The 11,525-nt window shown below is 58.5% G+C and overlaps 1 protein-coding gene across 3 annotated transcripts; it reads left to right on the top strand.

Moving 5' to 3' along the window:
• Positions 1–1,977: 1,977 nt before the first annotated feature.
• Positions 1,978–10,669, top strand: ST6GALNAC4 (ST6 N-acetylgalactosaminide alpha-2,6-sialyltransferase 4). Of its 3 annotated transcripts, none has more exons than XM_026514037.4 (6): positions 1,978–2,156; positions 2,589–2,675; positions 4,145–4,330; positions 6,606–7,018; positions 9,042–9,149; positions 9,967–10,669. In XM_026514037.4, the coding sequence occupies exons 2-6, from the start codon at positions 2,664–2,666 to the stop codon at positions 10,154–10,156; spliced, it is 909 nt and encodes a 302-aa protein (XP_026369822.1). In that variant the 5' UTR covers positions 1,978–2,156; positions 2,589–2,663; the 3' UTR covers positions 10,157–10,669. The 3 variants fall into 3 exon arrangements, with proteins under 3 accessions (XP_026369822.1, XP_026369824.1, XP_057169756.1); XM_026514039.4 differs by having other exon boundaries at positions 2,001–2,156; positions 2,528–2,675; XM_057313773.1 differs by having other exon boundaries at positions 2,001–2,254.
• Positions 10,670–11,525: the final 856 nt, after the last annotated feature.

Here is an 11,525-nt window from a genome sequence, read left to right as displayed (position 1 = left end):
CCCCCATGTGTAGCTGAGAGTCTAGTGGGTGGATGGACCCGTTAGTACACAGGATGATTTCAGAGTGTGACTGGTGACTTAGAGGGATGGGCATGCAGTGCCACATAGAGTGGTTGGCGAGGGCCTTTCTGAAGAGGTGACATTTGAGCTGAATGACAGGAGGGAGCTGGCTATGTGAGTAGAGCAGTCCAGGTAGAGGAGAGAGCAAGTGCAAAGGTCCTGAGGTAGGGATGAGCTCAATGTGATTGGGGGTCAGAAGGGTGACCAGGATAGGTAGAAGGTGATTAAGAGAAAGGTAGGAGTTCCGACTGTACAGGACCTTGTAGGTCAGGGTAAAGAGAGTGGACTTTTGCCGAAACCAAACTGAAGAGCTTATCTGAGCCTGCAGAACTTCCCACTGGCAGTTCTACTATGGATGTGTGATCCTCATCTACTCTGGGAGTCCAGGACATTCGGGCATGTCCTCGTCTCCATGTGGCCCTAACAAGGAGAGAGTTGCCTCTTTGGGGAAAGAATGGTCACTTCACCAGCCATTGTGGGTGATGAATGAGTCCTTAGGGAATTTTCTCACCATTCTCCCCTTGGGGTTGGGGCTATGAAGAGAGAGACCTGAAGGACGAGGACTTGGGGGTGGTGGCAGAAGGACTCTGGCTTAGGGGACCCACTGTGTGCCTGGCCTTGAATGAATAGGAGACCACAGAGAGAGACTGAACGTGGACCACTACCTTTGAGCTGGGCGCAGCTGCGGGGGAGGGACAAGGTAGGCCTGTGCTCAAAGGAAGCTCAGGGGCAGGGCTGCTTTAGCGTGCCCCCCCCCCATAGGACGGGGAGATGCATGGCGAACTTGACTTTGCACTGGAACAGGACACGTAGCCTTGGGAAGTTGCTTATCTGGGTGCAGATACCCAAACACCTTGGTGCTGTGCCCACACCAGAGGCTCTGAGAAAAAGGCAAGTAGAATTTGAAATGGGGTCTGAGCAGAAATCTAGCCTGGATCCCAGGGGAAGGTCCTGAAGGGGTAGGTGTGATGGAGGTGGTAAGTTGAGCTTTCTGGCCCATAAAGCATTTTATAAAAACACTTTCGATGAGAAGCATGCCCTCCACTTCTCCACAGGTGCACTCCTCCCTATTGCCCTGTATCTGCTCTTTCAACCCTTTGCAGCCCCAGAAGGCACTCCCCAGGGGATTCCACCTGAGCCTTCAAATGGGACACATTTCAGCATCTATAGGGGTGCAAGACTGAGGGGTGCAAGATTGAGTTGGCTGGGGTTTGGAGGACGCTTTGGGAAGGGGGAGGTGAGGAGGTGAAATATGTGGCTGTGAGATTGCCCAGGGTTCGAATCCTAACTGTATCACAGCTGCCCTGTACTATCTCACTGGCAGGTACTGCTGTCATCATCCCTACTTCATAGAGGAGAAAAACTGAGGCCCAGGTGGAGGTCACACTACTAGAGACGGTCCCTCTAGGGTCACCAGAGAAAATATAGAATGTCCAGTTACTGGAATGTCAGATTTTTAATATAATTATTCATTGTTTATCTGAAAATATAACTGAGCGTCCTGTATTTTACTGGCTAAATCTGGCAATCCTACAAGCTTGAACCCCTCCCCCCCAAATGGCTGCCTGACCCCAAGCCCCTGCTTCATTTTCCTACCCATCCCCCAATTTCACAAATGGAGAAACTCGAGTCCAGCCGGCTAGGCAGCCACGACGCTTAGGTTGCCACACTCCCTAGGTCTTTTCTCTGCGCGCCGCCCACCCGACCCGGGCAGGAGCTTGGGAGAAATGTGGGAGGGCGGGAAAAGGGGAGAAGCTCACCCTCCGACTCCGCCCCCGGCCCGCAGGCCCCGCCCCCATCCCGGAGGCCCCGGCCGCCAGCCACGCACTTCCCTCCCGTGTCGCGCAGGCGGTCCTCGTAGGTCCCTCCCCCGTCGCCCGGGACCCGCCTCCAGCGCGCCTGTCTCCTCCCCGTCCTCGCAGATCCCGCCCCCGCTGCCGGCGGCTCACGTTCGGTTTCCAGCCTCCAGAAGCCGCGGCCGCGGTGCCGCCTCCGCCCCGGGGCTCCGGCTTCCCGCCCGGCCCGCCCGTTTTGCGGGCCATGGAGCTCCGAGCAGCGGATCGAGAGCAGCCGGAGCGCCCCAGCCCGTCCGCCTGGTTAGCGCCTGGCCGGGGGAGGTGGAATCTGGGAGAGGGGTGGAAATCCCTCGTCCTATCCTGCCCCAGGCCTCTCTGTTCATCCCTCTTGTAGAGAGGTAGGAGGGATGGGGTGGCAGTCGGGGCTCCTGGCTCCTGGTTCTAACTGACCCGGACTCGATGGGTGACCTTGAGCCGAGGGCTCCCCCTCCCTGCCTCTCCTTCCCCATCTGCACGATGGGGATTGGGTTGGTGGGAGGTTTCCCCGAAGGTCACAGATACCAGCTCCTTTAGGATGCGGACAGCGCTGTCCGGTGTTTGGGGGACTTTAAGGAGTTTCATTCCTGGAAGTCATCTGCCTTTACCCTGGCCCATACCTTCCCCTGCCTCAGTTTCCCTGCGCCGGCTCCTCAGAGGCCCAGGACCCAGCTCTGAGCTTCTGGATCTTGGCAGGTGCCTGGCTCCCACCCCTTCCCAGCGTGAGCCCTGGAGACCGCAGCCCCGGGGCTGTTGAGCAGCCACGGCAGCATGAAGGCCCGGGTAAGTGGTGTAAGGAGGAAGGCTCTTGGGGAACTTCCGGCACAGCAGCCTCCTAACCTCTCCCACCCCAGGACTGACTCACTTCTGACCCACTGCTCCTGAGCTAAGAAGGGCAGACTGGCCTCAAAGCCCTGCTGATCTGGTCTGGCAGGCGGTGTGGTTCAGGCAGGTGGTGTTTCCTCCCTGGTTTCAGGGCCTTGCTGGGTCTCCCCTGTGACACGGAGGTAATAGTACTTATCTCCTGTCAGCTCCCCGGAGGTCACCCAGGTGAGGCACCCACCTGGGAGGGGGATATGGTGTGAAAGTTCGGTGTGGCTGCTCTCAACTTGATTCGGGGGGCCCTGGATGTTGGGGGGAGTCCACCACCACGGCCTGAATTCAGGTCTCTGGGTCCCTTGTGGGCAGAGGACTAGGTACCAGGCAGAGCCTGAGGCCTCAGGGGCTGAACCCCCTCCCCCGCACAGCTGGCCACAGAGAGATTTATTTTTAGAAGCTGATGTGGCTTGTGGGCAGAAAAGGGTGGGCCTCTGGTAGGATATGCCTGGGGGGATGGTGGGGGCTGCCTTCCCTGCTCCGGTTTTCAGAGCACCAACAGCTGCTAGGTGGCTTCTGAGGGGGGACCTGTGCCTTGGGCAGGCTGGGAGAATTTTAGAGCCCAGAGAGACACAGACGGTGACTGGGGTGGCCCAGCACACGATGGCAGCCCCGGGTCGGGCCCTCTTTCCGGTGCCCCCCGCCTTGAAGGCTTGGTCACTAAGTCTGCCAGCAGGGCCAGTGGGCCTGGAGGGCTTCCTGGTTCAGACGGCCTTGGGCACATGGTTTGTGGAGGTGGGAGCCTCTGAGCCATCGCTTTCAATGATTGAAACCATTCTTTGAGTGACACTTCCCTCACTTCCTGGGCCGCTGACCCAGATCATCAGCGAGGGGGCTGGTCACTGAGCAGCAGGGGGAGGGGGCAGGGGACGGGCATACTGGCAGCGCCGGTCCCACGTCTGAAGGAGGATGGTCGCCTTTCTGAGGGGCCGCTCTCCTGTCTCGTGCATCACCTTACAGTACACGGAGCATTTTTACCATAGTCCTTACAGTACGTTCACACCGCGGGCATTATGGGCCCCAATGTTCTAGAAACAGGCCCAGAGGGGTGGAGAGTCATACCCAAGGCTGCACAGTGCACCTAGGCTTCCGGTTAAGAGCGTGGCTTCTGCAGCCTGAATTTAAGGCCCCATCCTGCTGCTTTCTTGCCGTGTGGCCTTGAGCCTTCACCCCAGATTCTTTATCTAGAATATGGGGATAAGAATAGGGCTTGTCTCCAGGGCCTGAGCCTGGCAGCCCAGAGGAAGCCCCGGTTAACGGAGACCGTGGACTGTGCTCATGTTCTGGAAGCTACTGAGCTGGGGTCTGGACCCAGCACGGACTTCTAGGAGCCCCAGGGACCCCGGCCCACACCCCCTGACCGCCGTCTCCCCCAGGGCCGGCTCCTGCTCGTCATTCTGTGCTCCTTGGGCTTCTCTGCTGCCTACCTCGTGCTCTGCTGCTGGGCCTGCCTGCCCTTCTGCCTGGCCTCCTGCCTGGACCCCCAGCTCGCCACCATCTCCAGGCCCACCGTGCCAGGGCCCCTGCACTTCAGCGGGTACAGCAGCGTGCCAGACGGGAAGGTGAGCGGGCCGGGTCACACGCCGCAACAGGGCCGGCCGTGGCTGTCGGGGGGCCCCTGACTCTCTGGGCATAGGTGAGAACCAGGCTCATGCCAGGCCGCCCGGACCCCAGGCTTGGCTCCTGTGCTCACCAGCTGTGTGACACTGAGCAGTCACTTCACCTCTGTAAGCCCCACGTTCTAAGAGGAACTTTTTTTTTTTTAATTCAACAAATATTGCCTGGCTGCTCTCAGCTGGGTGCTGGCGGTAGAAAAGGTGAGTCAGCCAGGCTGGCCATCTGGAGCTCTCAGTCCCGGTGCGGGAGACAGACGCCATCCCATCATGGGGATCTGTGCATCGTTCTGTGTGTTTTTAGAATTAACTATGTATACACATAATCCGTTCATTGAGCAGGCGGGTGCCCGGCCTTGTGCTGATGGCTGCTGGGGCTAGAGACGACGGAGAGTCATGTCAACCCCAGAGCCCTCCCTCTCACGGGGAGACAGAGACGTTGGGGCTCAGGGGTGATGACCCACCTCCCCATGCGAGGTTTGGAGTACTTTACCCCCTCACCCTGATTTCAGGGTCCCCCACCCCACCCCATGGTAGTTTTCTCGAAGGCACCCCACACCGACACCAGCTCAGAAAGCTCCCAGTTCTGAGTCTGATGGCTGTCTGAGAGGAAATCAGAGGGAGGCATGTTCAGGGACCCTGGCTTGCAGGAGACATATTTGGGGTCTTAATTTCTCTGAGTCTCGGTTACCTCGTCATCAGTAGGAGACCGTCTGGTAGTTTCCACCTCTGTAGAGTTTCTGTGCAGGTTCAGTCGGGTGATCCCTGGACAGTGTTCACAACAGGTGCTGTCTAAATATTGGATCAAGATGCAAAACCACTGGGGTTTGGCCAGCTGGGTGCGGTGGTCGGTGGGCCGGGTCAATGCTGTCCCATCTTCAACGGTGGCGGCCGTGAATATTTCAGACACTCAAGAGCTCACGGGAATGTGGGCTCAGGGTTGCCAGATCGTCTGGGTTTCTTAAGAGAAGCCAGGAATCCAGGTTTTGAGTATCAGAATGGACTGGTTGTAATTAAATATTTTGAAGAGCTGGACTGATTGCGATGAAATATTTTAAAGACCTTTTAAAGATTTTTTAGATCTTGTGGGACAAGCAGAGTATCTCCTGGGGTTGGTGCTGACCTCAGATCTGAACAGACCCCTGTTGTCAGGACAGGCTCAAACTGCAGGCAGAATAAAAAAGTCTAGTTCTGTATTTTGAGGACTTGGAAAATGGACCTATGAGTCCCTAAGTCAACATTATGTTAGATATAAAATGTCCGAGAGTGGGATACAGGCCCCTGTAAACCCCTGTCCGCCCCCAGGAAGACATGGAGACATGGAGTGAGGAGCAAGTCCTTTTCTGGAAGTCCTGACCTCTGACCCCCAGGGAACATTTGCAGGCATGTTGGCACAGCACCTGCTTTTCAAGAGATAATGACATGGTGGTCATTACTCACTCACACGAGGGTCATTAGGCCCTCACTGTGCTGTGGTCTGAGCTGATCACTCGCCATGCTTTTTTTTTCCCCAAGATCTGAGCTGAGATCAAGAGTCAGATGCTTAACTGACTGAACCACCCAGGCGCCCCCCTCTCCAGGCATTTTTAATTGAGTCCTCACAACCTGGTGAAGTAGATAATATTTTCATCCCCATTTGACAGATGAGGAAATTGAGGCTCCGAGAGACAGAGGAAATAGTCGAGCCAGGATTCAGGCTCAGAACCTCAGGTTCTCAATGTGGCTGTGCTCCTAAAGACCCCCCCTTTTACTTATGAACCAGGCATAATGTGAGTGGGGCTCGGGCGGAGGAGGGAGTGGTTTAACAGTGATTGTGAAGAGCTCAGGTTCATGTTTACTTAACAAACACACGTATGACACCCAGTCTGTGCCAGGCATTGCTCTAAGTGCTTTATAAATATTTGCTCATGTAACTATAATGAGGAACCCATGATGGAGGGCCTGTTGGGGCCTCAACAATCAGGAGAAGGGACGTGGATATGGCTGATGAGGAAGCATGGGGCTCTGAACGTAGAGTCTCAGCCCTGCCCCTCGCTCTCCCTACGACCGTAGGGAAGTCACTCGCCTGCCCAGCCTCAAATTCCTCATCTGCAGAATGGGTGGATGCTGTCCTCGGAGCTGAGACAGGGATCACGCGAAGCCGGGGGCTGTCACTGGGCGGAGGAGCCGGGCCTCGGGAGCTGGGCGCTCACGCCTTCCTCTTCGCCTCTGCCTCTCCCCGCAGCCGCTGGTCCGAGAACCGTGCCGCAGCTGCGCCGTGGTGTCCAGCTCCGGCCAGATGCTGGGCTCGGGCCTGGGCGCCGAGATCGACAGCGCCGAGTGCGTACTGCGCATGAACCAGGCGCCCACCGTGGGCTTCGAGGCGGACGTGGGCCGGCGCAGCACCCTGCGCGTGGTCTCGCACACGAGCGTGCCCCTGCTGCTGCGCAACTACTCGCACTACTTCCAGCACGCTCGAGACACGCTCTATGTGGTGTGGGGCCAGGGCAGGCACATGGACCGGGCGCTGGGCGGCCGCACGTACCGCACGCTGCTGCAGCTGACCAGGATGTACCCAGGCCTGCAGGTGTATACCTTCACCGAGCGCATGATGGCCTACTGCGACCAGGTCTTCCAGGACGAGACGGGCAAGAACCGGTGAGCCAGGGCCGGCCTGTGGGGGGCGGGGCTCCCTGCCGGCCGGGGGCGCGCCTTCTCCAGCGGCTTTTTGTCCATCAAGGGTCTGCTCCGGCCTCTGATGAGGGACAGAAGCAGAAGGACTGTCTTTCATCGAATTAGCACAGAGATGAAAAATCCCCAGTGGTGGTGAGGGGCGTTTGGCTTTGCAAGCACAAGATAGGGGAGCATTGCCACGTAGGGGCAGCGTCAGGGAGCACCTCCCTCTGGAGGGGATACTCCCTGAGGTCTGAGATGGTCTCTAAAGTCCCTGCCAGATAACAAAAGTGACAGTTAACCGTAGTAACAGCCCTGCGCATGCACCAGGCGCCGAGTTAAGTACTCTGCATGGAAGATCTCATTGTATCCCATACTCAGAAGAGCACGCTGACTCCCGCCTACCTCCTCCGCACACTGGCTCTCCCCGCCTTTTACCCTCCCTCCGCCCCCGCGCCAGCCCAGGAAATACAGCCACCAACCTCCAGTTTCCCAGCCAGAAGCTTGGGCTTTGCACCCGACTTCTTTCATTGCATCACCTGCCCCGTATCGTGGGCTCTTGACTCTCCTTCTGTGCCCACAGGGCACCTAAGCCACCTAAGCCACCATTCCTTCCCCTCCACCCTCCGCCCTTTGCAGCACCCCCTTGCTGCTCCCCGCTCTGGCCGCCTGCAGTCTAAGCACCAGCCGCCCCAGGGAATTAATCCCGTTGGTGGCCTGCCCTCAACCTGACAGCAGCTTCATTTCACATGGAGAATAAAGTCAGTCTCAGTCGAGGCTTCCACCCCCTCCCCTGGCCTGCAAGCCTCGTATGATCTGACCCCTGCCTGCCTGTGATCTCGTCATCTCCCTTCACTCAGCCTGCCCCAGCCACCTGGGCTTCCTCAGAAGCAGGCCTTGCACATGCTGTTCCCTCTGTCTCGAATGTTCTTCCCCCACATCTCCCTATGATTGACTCCTTCTTGCTATTCAGGTCTGGATGGGATGTCACCTCCTCAGAGAAGCCCTCCTTGACTACCCCCTCTAAAGGCACACCTCCCTGCCTGACATTCTTTGTCCCCTTCCTTTTTCTCCTTGTCTTCTCAGCAGTTCTGCCCCCTCCCCTGAGAATGTTAGCAGTGGCTGTGGCCGGTTCCTTGCATGAGTGAGCCACCCCATAACCCCTCTGTCGAGGTGGAGGTGAGCCGCCCTTGGCCGGGAAAGTAACCAGTGCTGGTGCATTGAGAGGGTTGAGGCCTGGGCTGCCCACACAGCCCCTTGCTCCCAGGTGGGTGTGGGGGCATGGGGGAGGTGCTGAGCCAACAATGTTCCCTCCCCATAACTACCTATAATTCTCCCCATTTCACAGATGGGTCAGTGAGCCCCAGAGAGGTTTGGGAGCAGATTCAGGGTTAGAATTGAAGACTATCTGATTCCAGACAACTATCTTTTTTTTAAAGATTTTATTTATTCACTTGAGAGAGAGAGAGAGACAGGGAAAGAACTTGGGCAGAGGGAGAGGGAGCAGTAGACTCCCTGCTGAGCCTGGAGCCCGACATGGGTCTCGATCCCAGGACCTGGAGATCATGACCTGAGCCGAAGGCAGACGCTCAACCATCTGAGCCATGCAGGTGCCCCTCCAGACAACTGTCTTACCCACTTTCAACCACTGTGCTCTATGGCCTCCCGCCACCTCCCCAAGCTCGGTCCCTTAGATGAGCAGAGGTTGTGACCAGGGTCCCCACGCCATCGTCTGGGGGTTTGCTCAGGTCCTCGGTGGGTGGTGAGGGGCTGAACAGGCCTGGGTTTGCGTCCAGCTCCACCTCTTACCTGCTGCGGATCTCGGGCTGGCTCTGTCCCCTCCCCAGCCTCCCCCAGGGTCCCCTCTGCAGGGGTCAAGGTAGGGGCCCTTGGCTGGGAGGGTAACTAGCGCTGTGTCCTAAGAGAGCTGAGGCTGGGTCCGCCACACAGCCCCTTGCTCCAGCTTGAGTCGGGGAAGCGGCGGGCTGACTGTTGCCCCTCCTGCCAGGAGGCAGTCGGGCTCCTTTCTCAGCACTGGCTGGTTCACCATGATCCTTGCCCTGGAGCTGTGTGAGGAGATCGTGGTCTATGGAATGGTCAGCGACAGCTACTGCAGGTCAGGCCGGCGGGGTCCTGGGGGGAACGAAAGGCTGTGGGGCAGGGAGGACCGGGGGCCCCTGTCCTGGCTCACCCTGGGGGGACCTTGGAGCTGTGGGGCGCAGGGGGTGTGGGCTCCCTGGTGGGTGGCTGGGGCTCAGACACCCCTTGGGCCCGGTGCCTGGTGGGAAGGAGCCCAGGCTCATGACCGGTGTCACCCTGCCGTTGTGACTTTGGGGCAGTCAGGCCACCTCCCAGGGCCTCCATTTCCTCATGCGTGAAAGCAAACAATCACACCTTCCCCAGAAGGTGGTAGAAACATTTAGAGAGAGTGATCTACTGAAGTGCTTAGAAGGGCACGGTCGGGCGCCGGCTGATACGCGTGTCAGGGATAGATTGCAACGGACCAGTTGCCGTTGATACCGTAACACTCCGGTATTATTGTAAGTAACACGTGTGGGGCAGACAGAGCAGGTCCCCGATCTTTATCTTCTGTTCTCTTTGGAGCTTGCTTGACGAGCATGTGGGCGAGATGACGGGAGCCCGTGTGCCCTCTGCCATGGCCCCTGCACTTCGCAGTCTTGATCTTTCTGGACCTGTGGTCTCCGGTGCCCATCTCCATTTTATAGACGGGTTATTTATGCTCAGAGAGTACGTCTCTGGCCTCTGGGATCTGTGGGCTGGCCTGCTCCTGCCCGGTCTGTGCAGGCCTTCCCAGGGCCTGGGCAGGGGCTCCGTGGGAGTGCCTGGTGAGGGGCGGCCGCAGCAGGCGGCAGCAGGGGGCGAGAGGCGGGCGAGTTTGGTACCCCACGCCTGTCCCTCTTCCCCTCCCGCAGGGAGGAGAGCCACCCCTCAGTGCCTTACCACTACTTCGAGAAGGGCCGGCTGGACGAGTGTCAGATGTACCTGGCACACGAGCGGGCAGCCCGCAGTGCCCACCGCTTCATCACTGAGAAGGCCGTGTTCTCCCGCTGGGCCAAGAAGAGGCCCATTGTGTTCGCCCACCCATCGTGGAGGACCCAGTAGCCCTGTCACCTGGCCGGCCGCCACGCCTTCACCGGGCCTCTGTTCCACACTCCACCAAAAACATTTAATTTATGGATCCTGTCTCCTGCCACCTGCCTAGAGGACCTCAGGTCCCTTCTTGCCCTACCCTGGGGACACTTGCAGCCATTTTAGGGCTCCAGACTTGAGGGGGAGAAGAGGAGGACTGTGGCGACCTTTGCGCCGTCCTTCGCATCCCACTCCCCGAGTCATCCAAGTCTTCGTTTTGGGGTTCATCCCTTCTCTGGGTCTGTCCAGTGGCCTTTGCCCCGGGGCCGATGGCCCCCCACTCACCAGCATCGTGATCTTCGATCTTGCAACAGCCCTGGGCCCTCTTCACTCCCCCCCTCCACCTGCCTTTGGTGCCACACTGCCCAGGCTGGTTGCCCTAGTCAGGGCAGCCCGGAGCTTGGGGTTCGTTGGGCAAAGGGGCCTTTGAACTGTGACTGCCAGGGCCGCCTCTGGAGTGTACGGGTAAACGTGTATTTTCTGGAAGCCTGTCTGAAGTGTGGTCCTGTGTCTGGGGGTGGGGATCGGGGCTTCTCTCCCTGCCACAATTCCATAACCTGTTGACTTGAGGGCAGGCTGAGTCCTCGGGCCCCTCCCCAGGCCCACAGCTGACTCCTGGGCTTCTGGCCATTTAATCTGCCCACGTGTTTCTTCCCCAGAAGCGTACCTGCTTCCCCACCAGGCCAGGAGGTGTGCCCCCCTGGCTGCACTTGGCTCAGGGAACGCCCCAACTCAGAGGCTTCCAGGGGACCCCTTGTCCTGCACCCGTGGGAGGAGAGTCTAGGGCCTGGGCGGAAATGACTCAGGGTGGGAAGGAAATCGCTCCACCCCGTGTCCACTCCCTGGTCCGCGGGTTAAGTTCCAGGGACCTTGCCAGTGAGATCCCTGGTTAACTCAGCAGTCGGTCGCACTGCAAGAAAGGGAGGCAGAGGGCAGGCCCCAGGCTTTCCCTCTCTGAGCTTTAGTGTCCTCACCTATAAGATGGGAAAAGCAGACCCAGCAGTGAACAGTTAGCAAGCGCCAGTGAGCGAGGACCCTGCAACCACTCTGGGAGGAGGGGGCTAGCGTTAGGCCATTTTACAGATGAGGAGAAGCCGCTTGGCTGAGTCGGGACCCAATTGCCTGAGTCCTGGGCCCTGCACTAGGGAGCTGGGAAGAGCCTACCAGAGGCCTTCACCACTCCTCCCTTCCTTTTTCCTCTCCTCCCTCCCTCCCTCCTTCCTTCATCTGAGACCAGGAGACTAATGGAGAACCAGGACCCCAGGACCTTGGGCTCTCACCTGGGATGGAGCCCTGGGGTTCTAGCTCCCCGCTCCGGGTTCTGGGGCCTGCTTCATGGGCC

The sequence above is a fragment of the Ursus arctos genome, unplaced genomic scaffold (assembly GCF_023065955.2).
Source record: "Ursus arctos isolate Adak ecotype North America unplaced genomic scaffold, UrsArc2.0 scaffold_18, whole genome shotgun sequence".
NCBI classification, from domain to species: domain Eukaryota; kingdom Metazoa; phylum Chordata; class Mammalia; order Carnivora; family Ursidae; genus Ursus; species Ursus arctos.
The sequence above is the reverse complement of the archived record's forward strand: the minus strand, read 5'-3'. Positions and strand labels throughout refer to the sequence as shown.

Excerpts from the sequence above, each read along its gene's own strand:
- ST6GALNAC4 (XM_026514037.4), top strand. Across the intron at positions 7,019-9,041 it reads GACGAGACGGGCAAGAACCG|GAGGCAGTCGGGCTCCTTTC; the intron begins GTGAGCCAGGGC and ends CCCTCCTGCCAG. Across the intron at positions 9,150-9,966 it reads GTCAGCGACAGCTACTGCAG|GGAGGAGAGCCACCCCTCAG; the intron begins GTCAGGCCGGCG and ends CCCCTCCCGCAG.